Source organism: Poecilia reticulata, chromosome 17 (assembly GCF_904066995.2).
Source record: "Poecilia reticulata chromosome 17, P_reticulata-male-v2, whole genome shotgun sequence".
NCBI lineage: Eukaryota > Metazoa > Chordata > Actinopteri > Cyprinodontiformes > Poeciliidae > Poecilia > Poecilia reticulata.
The window spans coordinates 23,446,795-23,471,379 of NC_088846.1; the positions used below are offsets into that span (position 1 = coordinate 23,446,795).

Here is a 24,585-nt window from a genome sequence, read left to right on the forward strand (position 1 = left end):
GTTAAGTGTTCCCTTTATTTTTTTTTAGCAGTGTATTTGGGTATCAGCTAAATTTAACTAGGAGCCAAGCATTTTGTTATGAGCTAAACATTTAGCTAGCAACATAAATAGGTAGCAAGTCAAATATTTAGCTTTCTTGCTGAATATTTAGCTAGCAACATACATATTTAGTTAGCAAGCTAAATATTTAGGTCTGGTTTGAAAATTGAATTCTACTTTTGGAAAATAAAGATTTAATTTGGAACTAAATAGTTAAAATAAATATTTATTTGGGAACAAAATGCTTAGTTTAGAAACAAAATATTTAATATTTTGTAAGTTATAAATGTAGAAATAATACATTGAAAATGTGGCTTTGAAAAATGAACACTTGCCTAAATAAGCCAAATTATTAATTTGTTGCTGTGCAACTTTACACCCTACGGTGGCCCTGAGGTGCAAAGCACTGCAACTTTAACGAAGCACAATTACAAATACAAAAACACTTCAACATTACGGAAAACACAACGACATTAATTAAAACACAACACATTAAGGAAAACACAACACATTAAGAAAACGGAAAAGGTAGGTCCCAGTGGGAGACATATGAATTCGCTGATTGGACTACAGCTCGTTTTACTTTTGAACCGGAAGTTATTCTGGCGTGCTCAGTTTGAGTGAGAAGCAAAGCGGGAATACGGTCGTCATTTATTGCCCAAACTGTGGGAAAAAGCTGATTGAGCCGTCACCAAACTTTTGCAGCAGTTGTGGCAAGAGGCTTCAAGAAATGTATATGGAAGATACTCCACAATGTTCAAGTAAGTTAAGCATAAAGAAGTATTTATCTGTCATATGGATGTAGTAACTTGCTTATGCTAGCGGAACTCCAGACCGCGTCCACTGTCACTTAGTTGTTCATTGTAAATGCAATTAAAAGTAAGAAAAAAAAAACTAGATGTAGTTTAGCAGCATTGTATTATATTATTAGTAAGGTCCGTTACAGCCTTATGCACTTTTTCTAGGGTAATTTGTGTCCTTCTGGTTCTTTTGCACTGTGATCAAGCCTGCCGCCTTTTCGAAGCGAACCCGCACTCAGTTTAGACATGTGCTAACTTTACTTCAGTTTGTTATACATATTGTCTGTTTGCAGTGGCGCAACTACACATTATTCAGGTGGATGCGAAAACATATACCCCCCTCTCCCCCCTCCGAGGTAAGGAACGTCAGGGTGAAGGAGCTAAGGTGCGCTGAAGTGTAAGGGAAAACATCATCGGCGCGCCGCCCCCTCCAGACGGGGTTTTGGCGCCCCCTCTGGTGCTGCGCCCCTATGCGTTGCATACCCTGCATACCCACTTTTTGCGCCTCTGTCTGTTTGCATGGCTGTGATGTGCGACATATTTTCTTTAATTTACTAATAGCACAACAGACTGTCCCATCCTGCTCTGCACCAGTCCTCAGCACCTTCCTTGAATACAGAAAAAAAAAACCATGAGGAGCGACAAAAGTATTCTCTTGGAAGAAAGGGGTTAAAGCAAAAGGAAAAAGTGAAAGTTCGGGTAGGTCCTTTATGGCTCAGTCCAAAAACAAGCAGCTTTTAACTAATAGACTTGCTTAAACAAACTACAACGGTAAACAGTGAGCTATTTATGGTTATAAATATTTTCAAACAATTGTAAAGCTTGATGCTCAAAAATGAATATCGATGACATACTTTCAGTTGTTCATACCTGCCACTGACTTTATGACACTGTAATTTACTATGAAAAAGTAATTGGGTATAAAAAAATGTGATCAAATTAGAGATATGAAATTACTTGATCAGATATCAAATTTAACCAGCTTTTTTCTTTGTTTTTGTGTTTTATCTTTAGTTGGTAATAGATCTTTGCGTGCCCTTCTGAAAAATTGTATGAACTACTGGAATATATTGTGCAATACTTGTTAAATTCTGAGTTTCACCACTTGTATCATCCATTCAGAATTTTAGGTACAATAGCCATTGTCTTCTTTGTACTCATAAATAAAAAAAAATTATTTCGAATCATTGTTTACCATTACAATATGCATGGCATATGAATATTTTTTTCAATGTGATTTATAAAAATTGAATGTTGCATGACACAATATCAATTTGTTGCTGTGAAAACTTTTTTCTAGTTTAAATTTGATATTGTGTTACTTTTATTTTTGAATTTTGGAGCACTGTGCAAGATTATTTACTTTGTATATGTAGTTTCTTTTTCCCCTGTACATATTGAACTACAATGTTGTTCACGTTTACACAGAACTTAGAATAAATCATATCTATGCCACGTATAAAGTACATTGCTTATGTTTCTGTCCTAACAGATTCAAAGATGGACTGGGAAGTTTAGGATTTTTTGCTGCACTGCAGAAGCATCCCAGTGTCCTTTCCCCAATCCTGTGTTTCTCTGCCAAGGCCCTGACTGCTTCAGACTTGGAGACGATGTTTAAACCAGTTCTCAGCCCAGTAGGAAGCAATAGGCGGCAAAAGGAGGGCAAAACAATCGTTTTCTGGGCAGATTATTTGCTTGACTGCGAAGGTTAGTAAGGACGGATTGTGTTTTATTCTAAAATTGGGGCTTTTTGTTTGTTTAATTGAGAGCACATCAAAAATAAAATCCATTGTGCAATGGATTATCTATTGACTACATTGTTTATCATCTTTCAGAGAAAAAACTGCTGTGTCTCTGGAGGAAGTCCTCATGTTCTCTACAGGTCTCGCAGCGATTCCACCAGCAGGCATGATGCCATCCCCACATCTAGAATTTCTGATGGATTCACCTTTTCCTCTCACAAACACACTCAAACTGCCGCTTTTGGATTCTTACACTGCTTTTAGGGCCAACATGGACTTTGGGATACAGAACGCTCCGGGATTTGGATGCTACTGAAACAAAGATTTCTTCCAGTCTTGTTGAATATAAAACATTAATTAAAAATACATAATTTGATATGATGTTTTCACATAATTTAAAACATAGCAATGTTTTGCTACCTAGACAGACATAAATGTTAAATGTGTTACAAAAACCTAGTTTGTTTTGAAAAACCTTTTTCCTGTTTTTTTTTTCTCGCAGCTGTAAGAAAACCAATAGGCTACTCATAACTTTGTTAGAATTGTATTAAGAATGTAATGTGCACATTTTATCTTCATAGTTCACACTGAATGCACAATTTGGTGTATAAAAAAGTTTGATGCACTTGTTGCTGTTCTGAGTAACAATGAGGTTTCATTTTAGCAAAATGAACAGGAGACAAAATATTAAACGATTTGATTCTCGTTTGTGTCTACAGCCTCGCTATGTCCTTGAGCAAGAAATACACTTCCATAGCTGACTCCCAGTCTTCTGACTCCCAGTCATGTTGTTGCATGGCTTGCTGTAGGTATTCCTCAATGTCTTTATCACCACGCAACTCTGTCACCTGACTTGCTTCTGGGAAAACATCCAGATCGCTGTCTTCAACAGGAAATCCACAATCTCTTGAACCATATCTGCAAAGTCAGAATATAATATAACAGATATTTTCTACAAGTAATTCAAATTGTCTTTTTGTTTTTTAGTGGCTATATGACCCAGTATAAGTGAGCACTATCAGTGACAGATTATACAGTGTATCACAAGAGTAAACTCACATTTCTGCAGATCTTTATATCTTTTTGTGGGACAACACTGACAAAATGACACTTTTGACACAATGAAAAATAGTCTGCAGCTTATAAAACTGAAAAAAGACAAGCAGTCCTCAACTTGGACATTATGGGATGTAGTCTCTTAGGGTTTTACTCACATTTATAAAAATAAATGTTTGAAACAAATTCAATATGGCATGTAAACTGTCAAAACGACAGCGATGTGACTCAACTCCATAGTTACTTTCTCTGGAGTTGTCATGACAACAATAAACAAACCACAAGCTTAGCACTAGCTTTCACCTCATCGCTAATTTATTAGCAGTAAAAGTACGTTACATCTATTACACCATAACAAATTTTGAGTACTCTACCCACCTCTGTGTAATTCTAAAATTAATAACACAGATATGTAATATAGAACTTACTGCCGAACTAGCAACATTTGTTTAACATATAGCTTACGTGTATGTTACTAAAGTCAACAGAACCTTGTTTTTCACAGTTTGGACGTACTTTACAAATCCGTTTCAACTCAGACTGCATGCTTCCATGGATTTCAGGTCGTGATTAGCTTTCGCTGTACTTCACATCTGAAAAACAGACATGCACCCACCTTCCTCTTCTGAAAAAAGACCACCATGACTCGATGCGTTGATTCCCTGTGGATGATCCGTAACTGTGGCTTGATGACCCAGCATAATAATCCGTATGCGCATGGCGGAGGGTACACTGTATTGCTGCCACAGTCCCGTTCTCTGTGCCGAGGTCTGTTCGCAGTCTCATTGGTATCACTCCAAGATTCTTGACACAGTTTATATAATGCTGGGCAATGACAGAAGGATTGTTGTTCGTTGCCCCACAAACAAGCCACATCATTCTTCTCGAAAAACCATCAATGCATCCTGAGATGGCCAAGCCGAATGGCTTCAGTTTGTCGTAGCCATCTACGTGCCATGTGTAATTGGGCCCCATAGAGTGATAAGTGCGTCTTGTAAATCTCCTGCGAGTCCTCAGAGCGATGCCTTGGGGATTCAGCTGCTTCAGCAGTCTCATTCCAAGATCACGTTCAACTCGCAGGTTGTGTTTTTGTTTCAGAACTTGCCACATGGTCCGATAGCCAAATAATTGCCCTGGTCCTCTCAGCTCGGTCATAATGGCACGCCTCACTTCAGGAAGTGGAGAGTAGTTGCCTCTTCTATGCAACCCTTCTTCTTTCAAATGAGACTTTAGTGACCGCATACTAAGTGACACATCGTGGTTGGTCCGTAGCATGTCTAGTATCACCTCATATGTGTGTCCTGACTCAACATATTCGCGAATAGTAGTGTTAAGGTGTGGATCACCAAGCACATTCATGTTTTTAAAAAACACGTAAAGCCAGAATAACTTCCGGTTCAAAAGTAAACCGAGCTGTAGTCCAATCAGCGAATTCTTAGGTCTCCCACTGGGACCTACCTTTTCCGTTTCCTTAATGTGTTGTGTTGTCCTTAATGTGTTGTGTTTTCCTTAATTTGTTGTGTTTTCCTTAATGTCGTTGTGTTTTTCGTAATGTTGAAGTGTTTTTGCATTTGTAATTGTGCTTCGTTAAAGTTGCAGTGCTTTGCACCTCAGGGCCACCGTAGTTCCTGTATCAGAACATTTCCCGGGTCCGCAAAGCAGATTCTTCTTTCTCTCCGTCTCAGGATCCCGTTCCAGTGGATCCCCAAGGGAAACGTTCACTTGGAAAATGTCTTGCACTAAAAACTTAATATGTAATTTTATGTTTTTAATCTAGCGCTGAAACTAACAAACATTTTAGTAAATAGATTATTTTATCAGTAAGAGGCAGATTTTTCACTTAACCACTTTAGCCTACTTTTAAATCTGACTTAATTGCTGTTAATTACTGACCAATCTTTTAATCATTAATTGGATTATTCAGACGATTACTTAACTGATTTGACACAATAGCGCTAGACAATAATATATACATAGACATGAAATCAATGTCAGTAGTTAATACGTTAATAAAATGTTCATTTCGTTTAACTCCAAATCAGAACTGCACAGCATTCTGGGAAATGTATGGTTTGACCCACTCAAACCCTCACACTTTAGCCAATCAATGTTGGTGGAATCAATGCCTCTCTCACTCTTTGGTTACCTAGCAACTCACTCATTCTTTGGTGACCTAGCAACGACTTGCTGAGTAACTGCAGTTAGCCCTGTTGCGCCGGATTTTCGAGCGTCTGCCTAAATAAATCTTCCTTATTTTAATTGTAAGTAGTTCTTTAAATGTCCTGTGAGATGATATACTTACCCAAGTATCCATAACAACCGGAACTTTCAATATCCAGCAAGTTATTTTCGCAACATACCGTCTATTAAACGAGTGTCCCCCGATTAATTACGCTCTCTGCAGCTGCAGCTGCGAAGTTTCCGTATTAACCCGATACTTGCTGGAAAGTGCAACGTCTGCCCTTTTAGAAACCGTTGGAATTTTTCAGATAGCGCTACGTGTGGCGAAATTACGATACTGCAAGTTTAGAGGTGTCGGCGCCGACACGTCCAGTTTCATAACCGCTTAGAAATAAAACTGAAAACTGTGACAAGAAATGTCACGTCAATATCGGCAGTTTTTCCAGATACTTAAAACAAAACCGTTTCCGCCGTCGTTCCCACAGCAATTTCAGAGACTTTAGAAGTTTTTTTTTTCTTGTAAATAAGTTTAACTGATCTCAAAATTTCCAAATGTTTTGGTGTAAATGTGCAATGGAACCAATATTGCATCATTTAAGACAAGTTAAAGAATGTTAATTTTAAATATGTGTTGATATCTACTTAAACTATAAACGACAGGAAAGTTTCTGGAAGTGAAAAAGGCAAAAGATGGCTATGAAAACCACATTTTTTTCAATTTTATTTGGTCAATGATTAATACCATGGGAGATAATTTTAAAAATGGAAACCTCATTTCAGTCAATACTTGCCTCAGAAGGAATAAATGTGAATAATGTTTATTAATAATAATAATAATATAATAATAATAGTTCTGAATTGTGAGGAAAAGGACAGGACAAATGCACATAACGAGGCACCGATTTCCCCAGATGGATCTGAACATTCCAACAACAACAAAAAATAAAAAGTAGAAATTACAAACAAATTTACTTCAGAGGCAGTCCAGCAACGTTTGAATGGCGGTTCTGTCCGTGTTTTTGTTTGGAAGGATTTAAAATAACATTTACAAGACGCCTAGCATTTCTTTCAACTCCTATTAAAAGCACACAGAGAAAGAGAGAGAAAAAAGAAAGAGAAAGTAAGAAAGGAACAAAAACTGGGACTTCTTCTTCCCAATGGTTCCCCGTTTTTCCGTGATCCATCTTTTCATTGTCCCACCAAATTACCTGCAAACCCAATAATCAAAAACTGAAAAAAAACAAGAAAGGGATTAATTTTGTTGTTGTGTTTTTTTAGTGAACTCTCTGGGCTCAATAAGTGTGTGACATTGTAAAAAGGCGACGCCTTTGGATGAAGCTGTACAGATGCGTTCACTGTAGGCCACACAACCGATGATATGGCAAAGTCAACAGAAAGACTTCTTCCTCTTCCAGGCCTCGTCGTCGTCGTTTTTTTATTTTTTTTTGTTTTCTTTTTTCTTTTTGGAGCCGGAGCGAAGGGATATGGCCGGCGAACACGATGCCAGTCTACAAGATGAACTTCCCGAAGAAAAATCCAATGAAGATGGCTGCTATGACGACGAGGAGGGAGGGCAGGAAGGCGGCGCTGGTTTCTCGGCCGACGATGTTGGTTGAGTTTGATGTCATGTGGTCTGGGCGCTGCTGCATCTTTCTCATCCTCACTCCCTCGTCCTGCAAGAAGCAACCAAACCTCAACCATCAATACGTTAGCGACCGCGATCTGATGCGTCGTAATGCTGCAAAGAGACCGAAGGCGTCCAACGCTTCAAGTTGACACTTGATATTTTGCTGGTGACGCACGTTGGAAAGAGCCATTGTTTTCTATTGCCTGTCTCTTTGTACAATGGCGGATGAAATTGAGAGAGCGGCACCAAGAGCTTCTGTAATCAGAGGCTCCTCAGATGTTTTTGCTTAACATTTTGGGTTCAATGCTTATTGAATAAACAACAGTAACGGCTGATAGCGGCTCGAAGTGCATTGGAGCCTCTTGCCTTTTCCCCCCGCCTCTCCTGGGTTGATCTGAACAATGGAAGATGCATTTGAGAGAGCGGCACCAAAAGCTTCTGCAATCATAACAGAGGCTCCTCAGATGTTTTTGCTTAACATTTTGTGTTCAATGTTTATTGAACAAATAACAGCTTGACGCACGTTGGAGCCTCTTGCCTTTTTTTCCTCTCCCAGTTACTTTCAACAATGGCGGATGAAATATTGAGAGTGTCTTGGTTTTATTTACTGAAATAAACAAAATGTCGCCATCTTTGAATCTACCAGATAACTCAGAGGCGACGAGGGTCGCCATCAGCACTGTTTTCATCTCACCCTATCCGTATGACGACCTGCTGACCCGCATCAGTGCCTGCATCTCCTGACAACAACTACAGGCCACTACGTCACATAAGGAGTCTCTCTGATTGGTCAACATGTGTCAAACACTTGAAACACTTCAGCGCGTCCACATAGACTTTGAAAGTAAACCAGACATTCAAATCGCCATCGGTCTGAATGCAGCATTAGAGCACCAGCAACCAACTAAACGTCAAAACACGTTAATTAGCTTATGCTACAATCTGTTGCAGCATCTAATTACGTTTAAGCTGAACATTGTCCCTTTATTAATAGTTTACTAATACTATTAGATAGGGTTATAGTGATACAATAATCTCACGATGCACAATATTCTGCTCACGATACAATATATGTTGCGATATTCAGCAAACGATACAATTCAATACACTTTTGCGATTTTCTGAAAGATTTTAGGGGGACAGTGTGATTTTGGTGACATTTTGTGATTGTTAGAGTTGGATTGAATTAATTTAACTGAAAACTGATTAAAAGCACCAACTACACCACACCTGGCTCTGGTTGGACACAGACTTAAAGTCGACAGCCGGACAAAATTAATCAAAGAAGTGGTGAGAAAACATGTTTCTTTTAGTTGAAACAGTACAAACTGCAGCTTACATGCATTTGTAAAGTAAATAAAGTGCACCAAGTACCCTGCTCTGAATAGTTTGATACCTTTTTAACCTTCACTTATCATCTGAAGGAATCACTCTAAGCCTGATGACCTAATCACTCTCCCGGCGAAGCAAGCAGTGAGTGAGCAAGGTGACAGTTGGATATTATGATACTTGCGGATGAATATCAATTTTTTTTCTAGGAAAGAAAATATCGATATACATCACAAAATCGATATTACTACACAGTCCTACTATTACATCCTTAAAGCTGCAGGGCTTATTTGCCAAAACTGACCAGGTTGTGACAGAATATCATGAGAGAAATTCTGAAAAAATCTGAGCTCCTCTGCCTTCTCCCAGAACTAACTAGAAACAACCAATCAGAGCCAGGAGGCGGGTCTTAGTGCCGTCAATCAACATCATGTACCGGCTGTTGAATGTGCTAATAGAGAAGAAACGACTTGCAGTCATGATGCAGGTCTTCTATCTATCCAGATTGGCATTAAAAGTCTTAAATGTGGGTTGGTGAAACCTGCAGAAACTCTGAAATTTAAAACCTGATGATGCAATCAGGATTCCCGCTGTTTATTGGAGAAAAACTTTCCCAGATTGAAGCCTCCATCCTCCGCCAGTTTTTAAAGCATACAGACTTCATCTCCAGCAGCCGGTTCTGTAGGTTCTCAGCATAACGGACACACCCAGTGACCAACTGGTGCGTGAACTTCTGTTATTCTGCTTCTCAATCAGCTGTGACTTTATCTTTGTCTTGGCATGTGGCTAACCTTCATAAACAGGTTTTCTAAAGTCTTTTCAACATGTCTGACCTTCAGTTGCCTGTTTTCCTCGCTGAGCTTGTTGATCTCCGACTGCAGCCTCTTGCACTTCTCCACCAGCTTCTTCGAGTCTGTGTCATCTCCCGCGGCGGCCGCGGCCGTCGGCTCGGACTTCAGGGAGTTCATCACCGGGGCCGCTCGCGTCACTTCCACGTCGTTCTGCCCCACAGAGAGGAGGAAAAGCATGACTGAGGACAAATCCAGCATGGCCAGACTTGACCCGTTAGATCCTACCGATACGCCACAGAAAGGCGGCTTTGTCAGAGTTTCTCTTTTTTGATAAAAAAAAAAAAAAAAGTAACGTTTGATGTGGTTTTGTTTGTTGAACGGCCAAGATGACAACATGGGAAAAGAAAGAAAACGGATCTACTGTGGAGTGGCGCTTAAACAATCCAACTATTTATTGTAATTAACACTGGAATCTGATTTCTGATGCAACTCGACACATATATACTAAAATGGCTGAAACAAGCAGAGGTGGCTAAGTACATGAAAACTTTACTGAAGTAAGAGTAGCACTACTTCATAATAAAAGTATTCAAGTAAAAGTAGAAAGTGGCCTTCCAAGAATTTAAAAAAGTATTTGGTAAAAAATTTACTCAAGTACTGAGTAACTGATCAAATTATCAATCATTTAATATCTAAAAATTACATATTCAGACCAACCAAAATGTAAAGTTAAGTGGAAATTTTGGTATTTTAAAGACCAAAATGACAATAATTCATTTAGGTAAAAAATTTTTTAAATCAGACAAAATATTAGAAATCCAATAAAAAAATGCAAATAAACAAATTCTATTTTTAGATTAGAAAATAAATATTTTATTGCCTAAAATGCAACAACATAACATTCTTTTAGTGAATCTGACTAAAGGAAGTCAAAACTGCGTCACGTTTGGCCAAAATATATTTAAAGAATAAAGAGTTTTTATCTTAAATCCTAAATTTAAATATATTTGTACATTCTAGTCTTAATTATTGCTCAGAATTTGCTTTTTTAAAACTTTTTTAATCGGTATAGTCCAGTTAACAATCAATTACTAAATTAGTTGACAATTACTGCAATCATTGATTAATCACGATTAATCTGCTTAATCGTTAAAGCAACTCGCAAAAATATTCACATCTCTTGAACTTTCTCACATTCGGTGATATTACAATATTAGTTTAGTTTATTAGGATTTATTTCAAAAGTATCACACATTTGATTCGACTTTGATCCAGTTGCCTGCAACTTTTACAATCACAGTCAAATTAAAACTGGTTTCAAATGTTAAATGACTCAAGAATATAAAAACATTCAGACTACTCACATTTTTACATGCATCTAATATTTTATCATTTTAAAAGAAAAAAATAAAAAGCAAAACCATGAGTACATTCTCTCTCTGTGTGAAAAACGTCTAGTAAAACACGTCCAGTGGTTTTTATTCATGTTAAACTTTAAGATATAAAAGTGAATGGGTGTGCGACATTAGACACACATTTATGTGTTTCTGTTGGTCAGAATGAAAACAAATATTCTCAATCAAGAAGTTTCTCACCACTTCGTTTTCAGAGGGCAACTCGAAGACGCATCTCAGCTTGGAATCCATGAGATCTTCGGGTTTTGCATCTTTCCACTGACGGATCAGAAACACGTCATTCGTTAATTCAAACTGCATCCAGACGGATTTATGTTTCCCTCCATCCATCCACACACAAACAAACAAACGTAAATGTAATCTCAAACCTTGAAACCCAATAAAAACTCACAAAATGCATATTTCTACTTACTAAACTGATGAAGCGTTGCCCTTACTCTCTTAAATATGTAAACAGTAACAGCTTGTATTTAAAAAGAAACAAAAGCTTGTTTAGTTGTGTTGCTATGGGCCTGCTGCCCCCTGGTGGACAAATGCGGGACACATCTAAAGCAAACTGATCAAATATAGATTTTACTCAAAAAACTAATAAAAAAATACATTTTACTTTTAATATTTATTTGTTTTTAAATCAATCTAGAGAGTTGAACAATATAAGAAAAAAATATCTGAATGCGATTCCCCCACATAAACAATTGTTCTTAATTTATTGCTGAATATAAATGTACAAATGTATAGATTCAACTTGTATTTAACTTATTTCATGCAATTTGTTCAACATTACTTACATAAACCAGATAAAAAAAACATTATAAAAACAGTGAGACATAACAATAGTACTAATATAAAGAGAAATAATGAGCCAGAATATGGAAATTTAAATCATAAGATGTATAAAATAGCTTCTGTTTCAGCCAGAAAAATATCCATCTGTTTATTATTTAACAAATAATGTTAATAATAATCAGAATTATATTTGATATTTCAGCACACACTGGAAACATTTAACTGAAAATGAAAAACGAATAAATACTTACCACGGTGTCATTGTCAGCAGCATTTGATGGGACGAAAATCGTCTGAACCATAAATTTGTGTTTACTTTTTTCATTGGGGTCATAGTCAAAGGGTTGCAGCATAACTGTGAAGAAAAGAGTAAATAGATAAAATAAAAGAATATTAAATATATTTTGAGTAAAACAAAAACACAGAGCAAATGTTTCAAACAATCGGAGAAGGGTTAGGAATTGATCTGTTCAGTAATTTCCCTGTGTTTTGAGTTTTCCTCCCTTTCAATTAGGTTGTTCCTTTATTGCAATCTTTCATGCTTGCTCAGGATGAAATAAAAATAAACAATGAAATAACTAAATTTCAGTGTTTAAGGAAAGATTGCAATAAATGATATAACGTCATCAACTGGGCTTCCTTGGATAACTTTTGGGCTTAAATGCTAAATTAAACTGAACTATATTAAGGTTTTAATTGAATCTATTCAATATACACCATATGGATGGACAGGAATGCACATTTGTTTTTGAATTTATCCAAAAAAAAAAAAAAAAAAAAGGGATAATTTGTAACCTGTAGTATTCTGGTAAACAAAGTGTCATCAAGGTCCGGTACGACTGGACTGAACAAGAAGTTTTTGGAAGGAAAACACACAACAAACTTTTAAAATATATTTTAGTTTCTCACCAGAGATGTTGACAGTTGCACCTGGGTCGATGACGCCGCTGTTTGGCCGTACGCAGTACCTGCGAGGCGCCGTCGTCTTCACTTTGAAACATACTCGTCTATCCGATGGGTTCTTCAGTTTGAGGTTAGCGGTGACTACATCTGTGAACGGACCTGATACACACAGAACCACACACACACAGTTGTTAGTTCTGTATTCAATGCAACACACATCAGACAAAAACAATCTGCTCATGCGTTAAATTGGAAAACATGTGAAATGTTCCACCAAGTCAACTGAAGGCAAATCATTCACTTTATATCAGATTGTAACTGAAACAACAAAAGGCCTGCTGTGTTTGGTTTCCAAGGTTCAAAAGAGACTTTAAAAAGATTAACAGAAAAGTAGAAAAAAGCAACTCAATTAGACAGACGCAATTAAAAGGCCTTATTGAATAGCCGGCTTCTTAACTTGAAGCTAGACTGCATTAGAGTCTCGCATTAGAGTTGATTAAATGAATAAAAAGAAAGAACTAGAAAGTTTGAAACCAGATAAATAGAAGAAATTGTTTAGTGTTGGTGATATTAAACGAGGCTCAAATCCCAAAAACATGATGACTAAACACCCAAGTTTTTTAAAAAGTTATAACCACAAACTAATAGATTTATTGGACAACAAATCAATAACACAGACACACACACATATACATATATATATATATTTCGGTGTCCTATCACAAGACAGATAATCTCTGGAAAAATATTCGATCTCCTCTACCTCCTTTGTTCTGCAGATTTACTCTGCTCGGTCAGAACCAACCAATCAGAACCAGCATTAATCATCTAGCCAAGCTATCAGGAAGGATTGTTTATTTTGATGCAGCCTGCGTTTGACTTTGAGTGAATGTTTCCTTTTTTACTTGGCATTTTTTAATATAGGCAGCTTTATTTGACTCGTGTATAATTTATGGTACCGAGACTATTAAATATTATTTTACCAATTGCAGGTTTTTCAGTTGTCCCTTTGACTGAATAGCTGCTGTATTGTGCCTGCAAGTATTTTGCATGTTTTATATCTGAATTAGGTGAATTTATTGCCAGATCATTTTTTAATTTTGTCAGATCACATAGTACCAATTTTACCTAAAGCAAAAATTAACAGTCAATCCAGGTGATCGGCAAAGATCAGAGATAGGCTTATATATATGTGTGTGTGTGTGTATTAGGCCTGTCGCAATAAACGATAAATCAATTAATCGCACGATAAATTAAACCTATCGACCTCATTTTAATTATCGGCTTTATCGTCTCTTCGTGCCTTTTTTTCTTCTTTTTTTTTTGTCTTTGACAATGAATAAAAAAGGCTCAGCTCCGGTGCTCTCCACTGACCCTCCCTTCTTCATTTCCTTAGTGTAATGTCCAGCGCACACGACACGAGTTGTTGGTCCATTTTCAAAACCTGAGAGACACATTAGCCGACAGAAATCCTGGGTATAACGGTGCGGTCGGGTTCGTCGTGCCGTGTCCAACAATGGGCACAAAATAATGGCTACAAGTCCAGTTAACTCATTTTAAAACCAGGCATTAATCAATGCTTTACTAGAATCTACCTGTGATGCATATGTGACTAGAGTCAGCATAAAGTCCTGACTCAATGAAAATCATTATAACATATTTATGTCACGTTAAAGAAGAACAGCTGAAAAGTTACAGAGTTTATCAACTGCGGTAGCAATTTGGCTCCAACTCCTCTCCTTGTCATTTCTATATTCTTTGCACGAAACGTTGAATAAACATTAATGTTGTTTCCACATATCATCTCCGATGTCCGCTGGACTTCGGGTTGCGCTGTGTCAGCTGTTTGGGATTCCCCTCCATAATTTCCCCTCAGAAAGCACGGAGGAGAATCCGCGCTTTCCGATTGGCTACCTGTCACATTCAGTGTTAAACTCCCAGTCGGGGAAAACCCCTGATTTAGATCGGAGCGGCCACGACGATCTACCGTAACATACCACACACTGCAGGATGATCGGTTACGAAATCACCAGCGAGAATCTTAGATCGGCCAACGATCTAAGATTATCTTACGGGCAAAAAACCGTGCATCTGAACTATTGCATCAGGTAGTGGGATGTGCCCATCTTCTCTATTTAAATCTAGTGATTACTGAAGGACAATATAGTATACAGACTTCATAATCTGAACTCTTTTGGTTGAATGCAGTATTTTTTTCCACTTTGGCTTTATGTTTAGTTTTTATTCAAGTATGTTTTTTGTTAATGGAGACTGAGAACTGATTTAGTTCATTAGTTCCAGTGTTATGTGTTCTTTTGAAAATAAAGTGCATCTATGGCAGGAAATCACATGCATTTTTACATCATTTCCATTAAATCAGTATCAAAAGGTCTTGAAACAATATTACTGTTTATCGCAATAATTTTTTAGACAATTGCTCAGCAAAATTTGTTATCGTGACAGGCATACACACATGATTAATATCAGTAGATTCAGCATTCTGGGACATGTAGGCAGAGGAAACACTTTGGCAGGTCAATATCTCTCAGCCAACATCGGTGGAATATATATATACATCTTCTAATCAAGTAGGTTGAGCACAGATTGATAAACAGCGACGACTTCCTGCAGATGAGATTCAACAAACCACCTGAATCAATTACTGCCAGCCCCCTCCCAGACAGATAATTTCATATAGACGTCCCATGATGATATTGGAAACGGGAGTCCTTCCTTCGCCCCATCGAGTCTTTTATCAGTTGATCAGTCGTTGTGTAACAGATCTTCATCTTGTGACAGCACTGGCTTCAAATTAGAGCCTTAACCAGGGTCAGCACAAGCTGCTTTCATCATCAATGCCATGTCAAAAACACCAGTGGTCGCCAAGTCAGAGGTACAACAAACTCAATCTGGGCTAATTAGTTTGGGACGCTGCACAGAAAGCACGTCTTATGACAGCATGGCAACTGGGTCGGGGAAAAGCTTTTGATTTTACATCCTGAAATATTTTCAAACCGTAAACCCCTATTTGTTTGAAATGGGGGTTTACGTAGAGGGAAAAGGTTTGGATATAGCAAAGCAGGGATAAACACTAAATAAAAGCCATCTATAGGCGAATTGTGCAAGGTTAGCTTATTCCAAAAATATCCTCAGTGGTTACAGCCTTTACCGTAATTTATCATTTACATCTCAGCCCGATTTTCAGCGCCAACAAAGGGAACTGAGCCTTCAGGAACAAGATTAATCTGGGATATTTAAAGTCATGAGCGTTCGTCAGTATGTGAGAATCCATGCTGTTCTCGTCTCACACCTGCTAATATTTTGGGTGCAGAGAACAGGATGTTGCTCTAAAATAACTTTAGTTAAAAGAATCAATGACTTCTAAAACAGCTTTATTTAATTTTCCAGAAGTCTTACATTTCCATCTTAAGACAATCTGGAGCTAGGAGCTACAGTAAATAGGCATTCTGAGCGACCCAATTTCAGTCTTTTCTCACAAAACAAAATAAATTTGATCCAATCAGATATGCATTTGCTTCTTTTCAAAGCATCTGAATGTCCCATTTTATCAACGTTTACGTCACTAATGTGAGACGTGCGTCATAATTCTGCGCCAGAAAAATCTTTACGTAAACAAAAGCTGAAAATTAAACTTATAAAGAAGTCTGTATCACTGAAAGGCTCCACATCACAATCCAGTAAAATGTTTATTCCATAATCTCAGAAACGATTCATTCAGTCTCAATCAAATTTTACTGCCAACTCACAATTGTTAGTAATCGATTATTCTGACAATTAATTGGCAGCTTCTGCTGATTTTTCATTAATTTTCTCAAGCCTTTATTAGAAATATAATAAAATATGCAAATAAAACAATTCAATTATCTTTTTAAATAACACATTTTGTTGCCTAAAATGCAATAACATAGAATGAACACTGTATCGGCTTATCAATAGTGTAGCGCTGATCTGGTGATTATTTTTTTGATTCGCCGATTAATCAGATAGCAAAAGATGCGTGATGTGATTTGCTTTTTGTTTTTTTTTACAGAACTGGAACCAAATGAGGAGCTCTGGGTTGAACATATTTACAGATTAAGGTTTTATCTTTGTTTGTTCTTTTAACAAACGGCCTTTTTGAGTCTCTATACTCCAGTTAACAATTCACTGATCACTAAATTAGTTGTTTATCTCCATTAACTAGGCTTTTTTGTTACAAAATTAATAATTTTAGCTCTAGTACCAAGATAAATGTCAATTTTGGATTAAAATAACTCGCCATGTTAAAAGCTTTTATTCACTTAATCCATATTAAGTGGAGTACTATAAATAAAACCTTAAAAATATCAAAGTAATGCTATTTAAAGAAACAAAAGATGACAAAGCCATAACCAAACACTTTTTGTTGCTAAGCAAACTCCACTGTTACACATAAAGGAGTGAATGAAGCCAAGAGAGATAAGCAGCGTTGCATGACTGCTGCCTGACTCCACCTAGCAAAAGGCTGTTACACTCCTGACTGGGGAATTGTTTCAAAGGCAGGTGCAGCATAAAAAACATTCCTTTAAACTTGAAAAACCTCAAAACAGACGGGTTGTTCAGTTCGTCCTTCTAGAGCTTTATTACGTGGAGCTGCAGTGAAGGAAGTCTTAATAAATAAGAGTAACTTCCTTAAAGTCAATCTATCTCATCTTGTTGTGAAGTCATAAATTCAGTCTTAGTGATTGTTGGTGAACGCTCCTTGTTTCAACAGGTGAAACATTTTAATGGAAAACTACTGATATCATTAATCGCTTTCAGCTGACGGGTAACTGAACTTTAACTTTTGGACTGAGGAGAGTCGTTAATTTTATTACGATCATATGGGAAAGGGCAAGATATTGGTCCAAATTAAGAAAAACAAACAAAAACAAAGAACGTGTTTCATGACCAAAGAACGATAGAGATAATCATCTTCAAGGAAGACATAAAAAAATAAAAAAAAACCCGACTTGAAGAGCGTTTCCCAATCCAGGAAACTTTTCCAGGAACCAGGACGGGTTTTCCGCATATCTTTTAAAACCTCGTTTCCACGGCGTTTGCCAGTGTAAAACCAGATTATCCAGGTGAAAACAGATCAACCGGGTGAAAAAGATACTGGGAACTTTGTGGAAGACGTTTCTGATTGTTCAAATATTTCCAGTATTATGTATATTACACTGCCATATTGCTGGGATTATTTTTACCATTTTTCTCAATTGTAAATGTGTATCAAATAATCATTCAATTAAAAAATCTGATTGTGTGCATCTCTATAATTTTTGTTTAAATATTTGATTCTATGACAATATTTAAATTTCCCACAGTCTTTGAAAGTAGCGTGATGTCAATGTGCAGGCGGTTCTGAAATTCTGCTAAGCTAGCGCTACAAGTCTGAACTAGTCATCTGTGTGGAAGTAAAGACTTTAGGTGACAGATGGGAGCTGAATCATATAGGATTTAAATCTGTTTCCATGGTAACGGCTTTCCTCAACAGGTGTCTGTATCTCTAGAAGTCATCAACAAAACACTTGTCCTTTCCAGCAGCGTTTATACACTATGGTAAAACCAGCTGACCAAATGTGCTGGAGCACCGCTTGGGTTGCTAGGTGACGGGCAGAACTCTGCTGGGGTTGCTAGGTAACGCCACATAGCCTGTTGATTCTAACTTATCAGGAGGTTTTCAAAACGGCTCACTTTCCAGACACCAAAAAAACATTAGCTTATTGCCAGAAAACGGCTGGATGTTTTGTTTTTTGTTCTTAGGCGCTTGAGGTGTTTTTAGAAGAAATGTACAACTCAAAGAGAAATTAAAAAAAATAAAAAAAGTCAATTTTGAATAATACAATCCTCTTTAAAATCAGTCACTAAACCATTGGATGCAAGTTTGTACAAAGATCCATTAAGTAGAATTAAGACTAAAAGAAAAGTCGCTGCGTTTTATACACTGCAAGCATAAAATAAACCAGCTCAGAAAGATTCCGCCTCTTCCTCAAACCACTGCCAGCTCCATCTTTTCCCATCTCTCTGCAAGTTTGCTGGGCTTAGGGTCCCCCAGGCACGTCCTACTCTAAAAATACCAGCCAAGGAGAGGAGGGCTGCCCTGGTTGCTTTGCTGGAGGAATCCCAAGAGAGGCTCCAAAAACAGTCCAGGTCTCACATACACACAGACCAATTTAGCTCGGCCTCTGCAACAGCAGAAGAAGAAGACGACGACGACATGGATAGTTTATAACGCTACTCCTCAACGTCCGACAAGAATCATTTCATTTTCATCCGTGATACCCAAATAAAAAAAAAAAAGGAACTCTAAATGATGTAATTGTTTCATTTTCAATTTACTGTTTGAATTAGATTACGGCAGCTAAATTATTTAATTAGAGTTGGTTCATAGTCGGGTTACACAATGCCAGAAGGGACGTTTATTTGCAAAGATCCTCTAAATCCTCCACAACATTTGACTCACACACAGTGAGGATGCGCCAATGCACCATAGAAGAAGATTATTACTACTTATTCTCTGGAAGAACATGCAGATTACATTTCTCCCACTCATTAATCCATTAAGAGCAACTTTAAAGACCCAAACTTCTGCTTTTTAGCCCTACTTCCTTACATGCAAGATAGTGTGGCAGAATGGCATTTTAAAAAATTCTACGTCATACCAATGCAATTTAGGCCTTCATCCATTTAAATTTACAGTGAAAGGTTGATCTGATTAGGAAAATAAAACCCTGTGTCTGATAAATTATCAGAATAAGTTGAATTAAAGCTGGATTTCTCAAACAGGGTGAAATATGGGGGTCCTTTATGAGATTATGCTCTATGTCTCCGTCAGCTAGATAATTCTCAATATAAGGTTCAGCTGAGTCACAAACCTTCGTTTATGGTATTAGGATTCAACTCTTTGTTGCTTTCTGAAAGCCAAACAGACCCAGACTGATGGCGTTTAAAACCCAAAGCCACAGAAACACTTATGAACACTTGGGAAAAGGAAAGCTTCATAGCTTCAAGAGGAGCAGCTAAATTCAGTTGTCAGACAACAAAATATTTAAAAAACCAAAACACTTTTTCAACATTAGTCATGAAAAACCCACAGAAAGTAATAAATCCTTTAGATTAACAAGGAAGTCTAGTTGCTATTCAGTTGGAACAACAAGTGTGACTAAATTAGCGCTGGAAAAACTTTCATCTCCTTTTAATTTTTTATTTAGCAACATTTTGGGTAACCAGATAATCAAACTGCAACAGACAAAACAAGATGTTTTACAGTTAGGGCTGAAACGATTAGTCGTGATTAATTGATTATTGAAATAATTGTCAATTAATTTAGGAATCAATTAACCGTTAACAGGAGTACAAAGACTCAAAAAAAGAGCCCATTTGATTAAACAACAACATATTCAGAGCCGTAATTAAGCCAAAACTGTACATTTTGTATGCAAGATTTACAATTTTTTTTATTTTTAAACAAAAGGTGAAAACAACCATGATTACAAAGAGACCTGTCATAAGGTTTGATAAATTGTCCCAGTAATTATTGTGATTGCTATAATATTGTAGTTTCCAAACAGTTTAAGTAAAATATTCACTATAGCATAGTAAAGCAAGTTTCCTCTCTTCAAGACCAATAAACTGTAAATAATGAAATTTTAAATATCCAAAATAAAAACAAAAGCTGAAATTAAAACCACACACAACCCAAAATATACATAAAATGAACTATGACAAAATTGCCCTTCAAAAAATAATTGAAATCATCACCTTCATTTTGATTTGTCGGCCGATTAACTGATTAATTGCTTATTCAATCAATCAAATCTTATTTGTATAGCACATTTCAGCAACACGGCAGTTCAAAGTGCAAAAATAACCAAGTTCATTAAAAAAAAAAAAAAAAGTGAATACTTTGAAGACTGTAAACTCAGTGTACTGACACGTCCTAATTAGCCAATAACTCCAAAGCGAATGTTCCCTGAGCCTCTAAATGGGGACATTCATGGGAAAGACGGCTGACTGGACAAACGTCCAGAAGAAAACATTGAGTGGAAGGAAAACGTTTGGCAGGAAAAGATGCAAGAAACTGCAGCAACCACCCATCGTCTTCTACAAGCATTTTGTTTGTCTAACTGTCAAAAATAAAACAACAAAGTCTAACTTATATGAAGCACAAGCCATGTCTTTACAGAATATTTGGTCAATTGAGTTTTTCAGGCAAACTTTAGAGTGTTTGACTATATTAGGTTTAAAGCTAAACCCAATTCTGAGTGGTTGAAAGGTCAAAAAAGCAACAATTTGGTACTGGACAAATTATATTTTCACAAATGGGGCAACAGTATCACCTGTGTTTTACATAACATCTCCTCAGTTTGACAAATGTTTATTTCTAGACTGCATTAAAAGACATCACTGGTGACAAAAACAAAAATGATCCTTTTTTTAAAGAATCTTCCTTTGTATAAAAAAAACAAACAAAAACAATTCCAGGTATAAATAGCCTAACAATAATGATTTTTTTTTAAAACAATTTGATCTAACTTGGTCTAAATGCCACAAAATGTCTGCCTTATAGTTTTTTCCCCTAGTAAAGAACAAATCAATCGACCAGTGATGAAAACCAGACATCTAATTATTGATCGGAAAACTGGATTGAAGTCATTAAAATAAACTCGCACAAATAAGTTTGGGGTGTTACAAAGCTTCAAAAGTCAAACAGAACTGCCAGATCTCTCTTGCAACTTTTTGAAAAGACCCCATAAAAACCAGCAGGGAGCGTGAGACACAGTATACTTTAAGTTCATTTAAAAATAAAATGAAAGGCTTCACATATCCCAAACTGACTTATAAACACCTGCACTTCTTGACGAAGCCAAGATCCTAAAGTTTTTCCAACAAGATGGTGCATTTCTTCTATAAATTTGAGGTGCAGTACGTAATCTCTTCTGCCATCATTTGTTGTCATGATGACAACAAATGAAACCACATCTTAAATAAGCTAACCAATCTGATAAAAAGGTTGGCTCTGAAACCAAAGAAGGGTTCTTCAAAATAATAATAATCATGTAAATTACGGACAACTGAAACCGCTTTACAACAACGTCTCTTCAGTCAGAGGCTTCTTCATACTTGCTGTAATACAGACTGCTATAGGAATTCCTTCCTGCCAACAACAACTCTTTGAAGAACATTGACTAACATTATTTATAACAATATTTAATTTCCCTCTGGGATTTAATAAACGGTAGTTTATTTGAATTTTAAGCAGTAGCTGATTCAAGAAACCACATAAAGTATTAAAAAACAGAATAAGAGTTTCACAAATCCCCCAAAAATATTTTTATGAATACTTGTTCGGACCAAAATGACCCAGTTAAGGTTTGATCAGTGTAGACATTTTACATCGTGAGATGAAATCTATTAAAATATGTCCCTAAAACAGTGAAATATGCCTTTACTCTAGTGCTAACTTAAGCGTATAGTAATGCTAGCAGGCTAAGCTAACTATGGCTAGCTGACACATCACTGAACCTTATCACAGTCAGGAAAGCAATCACTGGCAACCCAATTGGTGGATGGTTTTAGAACCCATTGAGTGGTAACATCTCCGTTAAACACATTTACAATGAGCTGTTATAAGCTCCTAAAGGTTTAGGAGAAACGGTCTAATATTAGCCCAGCGCCACTAAAACCGTATAATGTTGCAGTCAGCCAAGTTTGTCATTCAACTGTCAGCCTCTTTATCCAGCTGAACAGGGAGATATTTCTCCGTTTATTGTCTTAGTCTAAATGCCATGTGTTGCTAATAAAGTTTATGTTGATCCTCGTCACCTCCTGTTGGATAATTTTAATGCCAACATTGGGTGATACCTGCATAGTAACAGAAACTGAATGTACACCAGCAAACGTACAACGCAATGTCTTCATTTTAACTCCGTTTTTTAAACTCTAACATCCGATACATAGTAGTTCCTTCAAATCGTTATTAGTTTGTTGATGGTTTATTTCCAGCGATGTGGTGATCAGTGGAGGCCCGTTTAAGTGCACGCTACGCCGGATAGCCACGTCACTAGAGACCGAGGCTGTGGAGGCCCGTCGTTTTTTCCTTAGCTAACTTAAAATGGCGGTGAATGCTTGCTAGCCTACTAGGCAGCGTAAAACAAATCATTCCATGTTCTAATAAAAAAAACAACAACGCACACACAAGACACTTTCCATGTCAAGACATATTGACTATCCTACCTTTAAATCTGAGGTCGGAGGGAGGGTCGAGGAGTAGGACCTGGTCCAACTTGGACATTTTAGCTGAGGGGGGATGCACTTAGTTGTCGGTATCGTGGAGTGACAAGTGGAAATCCTGGATGCCCTGCCACGGAGTGAGTCAAGCGCTGGCGGAGTTTTAGCGGCGGAGCGGAGCAGCATGTGGGTAGAAATACTTGAAGGCGCTGGAAGCTCAGCCCTGCGCGGCGTCCTCGTGGCTCGGCAACTGATGAGATTACGCTACATTAAACTCGTTATACACTAAAATACTTAGAACATCTGATAAAATATCTCAAATATCCCGATGTGACTCTCATAAGATTAAATGCGCCTAACTTGGCCTGTTTGTGGTTTGCATTGCTTGTGAGGAAAGGAAAGTCCTGGCATCGATTTTGGAAAAATAAGTTGCAAAGCATGCAATAGTAATTAGTATCCATTGGTGTAGGCGTTATTTTTTTATTTTCTATTTTGTTTTAAGTCATGACCTCTGACAACAAAATCAGATTTTATTGGAACACATTACCATTGCATCTCATTCTCGTATCATTTAATAAATGCTTGAAATATATTAAATTACACTGTTTAATATATTAAAACAGTGACTGTTTACTTGTAAAGTAAACAGTCTTATTGAATAACTAAAAATATGAAAACTTAATTTATTTCAGTAGTTACATACAGGCTTTGGTTTTTGAGCATTTATGTCTTAACTATATTGATTTTCTAATTACAACAAATAAAAACATAAAACATTAAATTAAATTGATTTAATTAACCAATTTTCTTGAACAAGCAAATCAAGAATATTATGGAAAAGCCTGACTATCCTCTTCATGAGACTATTTTACAAGTAAAAAGTGCTATTAAATACATCAAATTATGAAAAAATGAATTAGTTTCAGTAACTCAATTCCACAAAATAAATTACATAGATGACATACACAAATACTATCTATTTCTATTAACTATTTCTAATTACAGCTAATAATGACATGGCATTAAATTGATTTAATCAGTCAAATGTTTTGATTTATTAAATCAAAAATGTAATAAATCAAATTAAATGTTGATTTAATAAATCAAATTTTAAAAATTAGAACAAAATTTAAATAAACATTTATTCTAATTAATTATTTATTCTAATTTTTTATTCTAAAAAAATTTAATAAAATTATGACTTTTAAATTAAAATCTACTTTAAAAAATGTAACACTGAGTGATTATCTTTTCCAACTGGTCTGGTTTCCCTCTGTTGTCATAGTAACCAGGACTCGTACTCTAAAATACACCTTGTTGCACCAATATCTGCTTTTAATTTCTGCATTAAAACTTGGCTAAACACAGCAAATGTTTTCAAATGAGGTCTGACCTACATCCTGTTTTTATTTCTGAGAAAAGATGAAAATATTTTTACTTAATTTTTCAACCAATCCCAAATTAATAAGCAAAAATGTCTGCCTTTCATTAAAAAAATATGCAGAAAGCATTCATACAAAAGAATTTGTTTAGCTAAAATAGTTCATGCTTAGTTTATTTTTGGCAAGGTAAAAAAAAGAAATCACATTTTTGGCAATTTTAGGTTTTTAAAATTACATTTTGTTTTTGAGTAATTCTGGGTTTTGAACTGCCTTGTTGACACAT

At 36.5% G+C, this 24,585-nt stretch overlaps 1 protein-coding gene and 1 long non-coding RNA gene across 2 annotated transcripts; one reads left to right on the forward strand and one right to left on the reverse strand.

Annotated features, from left to right (window-relative positions):
• Positions 1-257: 257 nt before the first annotated feature.
• LOC145548020 (uncharacterized) lies at positions 258-3,286 on the forward strand. The gene is made up of 3 exons (XR_014084317.1): positions 258-800; positions 1,401-1,538; positions 2,332-3,286. It is a non-coding gene; the product is annotated as an uncharacterized LOC145548020 (long non-coding RNA).
• Positions 3,287-6,522: 3,236 nt separating this feature from the next.
• vapal (VAMP (vesicle-associated membrane protein)-associated protein A, like) lies at positions 6,523-23,176 on the reverse strand. The gene is made up of 6 exons (XM_008434329.3): positions 22,927-23,176; positions 12,676-12,828; positions 12,018-12,121; positions 11,161-11,238; positions 9,608-9,775; positions 6,523-7,491 (listed from the first exon to the last, which is right to left on the reverse strand). Exons 1-6 carry the CDS (start codon positions 22,982-22,984, stop codon positions 7,327-7,329), a joined length of 726 nt encoding a protein of 241 aa, XP_008432551.1. The 5' UTR covers positions 22,985-23,176; the 3' UTR covers positions 6,523-7,326.
• Between the last annotated feature and the right edge of the window lie 1,409 nt (positions 23,177-24,585).

What these genes read in the sequence shown, in the direction of transcription:
- vapal (XM_008434329.3), bottom strand. Translation starts at nt 22,984, where the DNA reads ATGTCCAAGTTGGACCAGGTCCTACTCCTCGACCCTCCCTCCGACCTC. An exon ending in CTGCTGACAATGACACCGTG is followed by an intron (nt 11,239 to 12,017) that starts GTAAGTATTTAT and finishes CTGATCCGTCAG; the next exon opens with TGGAAAGATGCAAAACCCGA. An exon ending in TGCCCTCTGAAAACGAAGTG is followed by an intron (nt 9,776 to 11,160) that starts GTGAGAAACTTC and finishes TCTGTGGGGCAG; the next exon opens with AACGACGTGGAAGTGACGCG.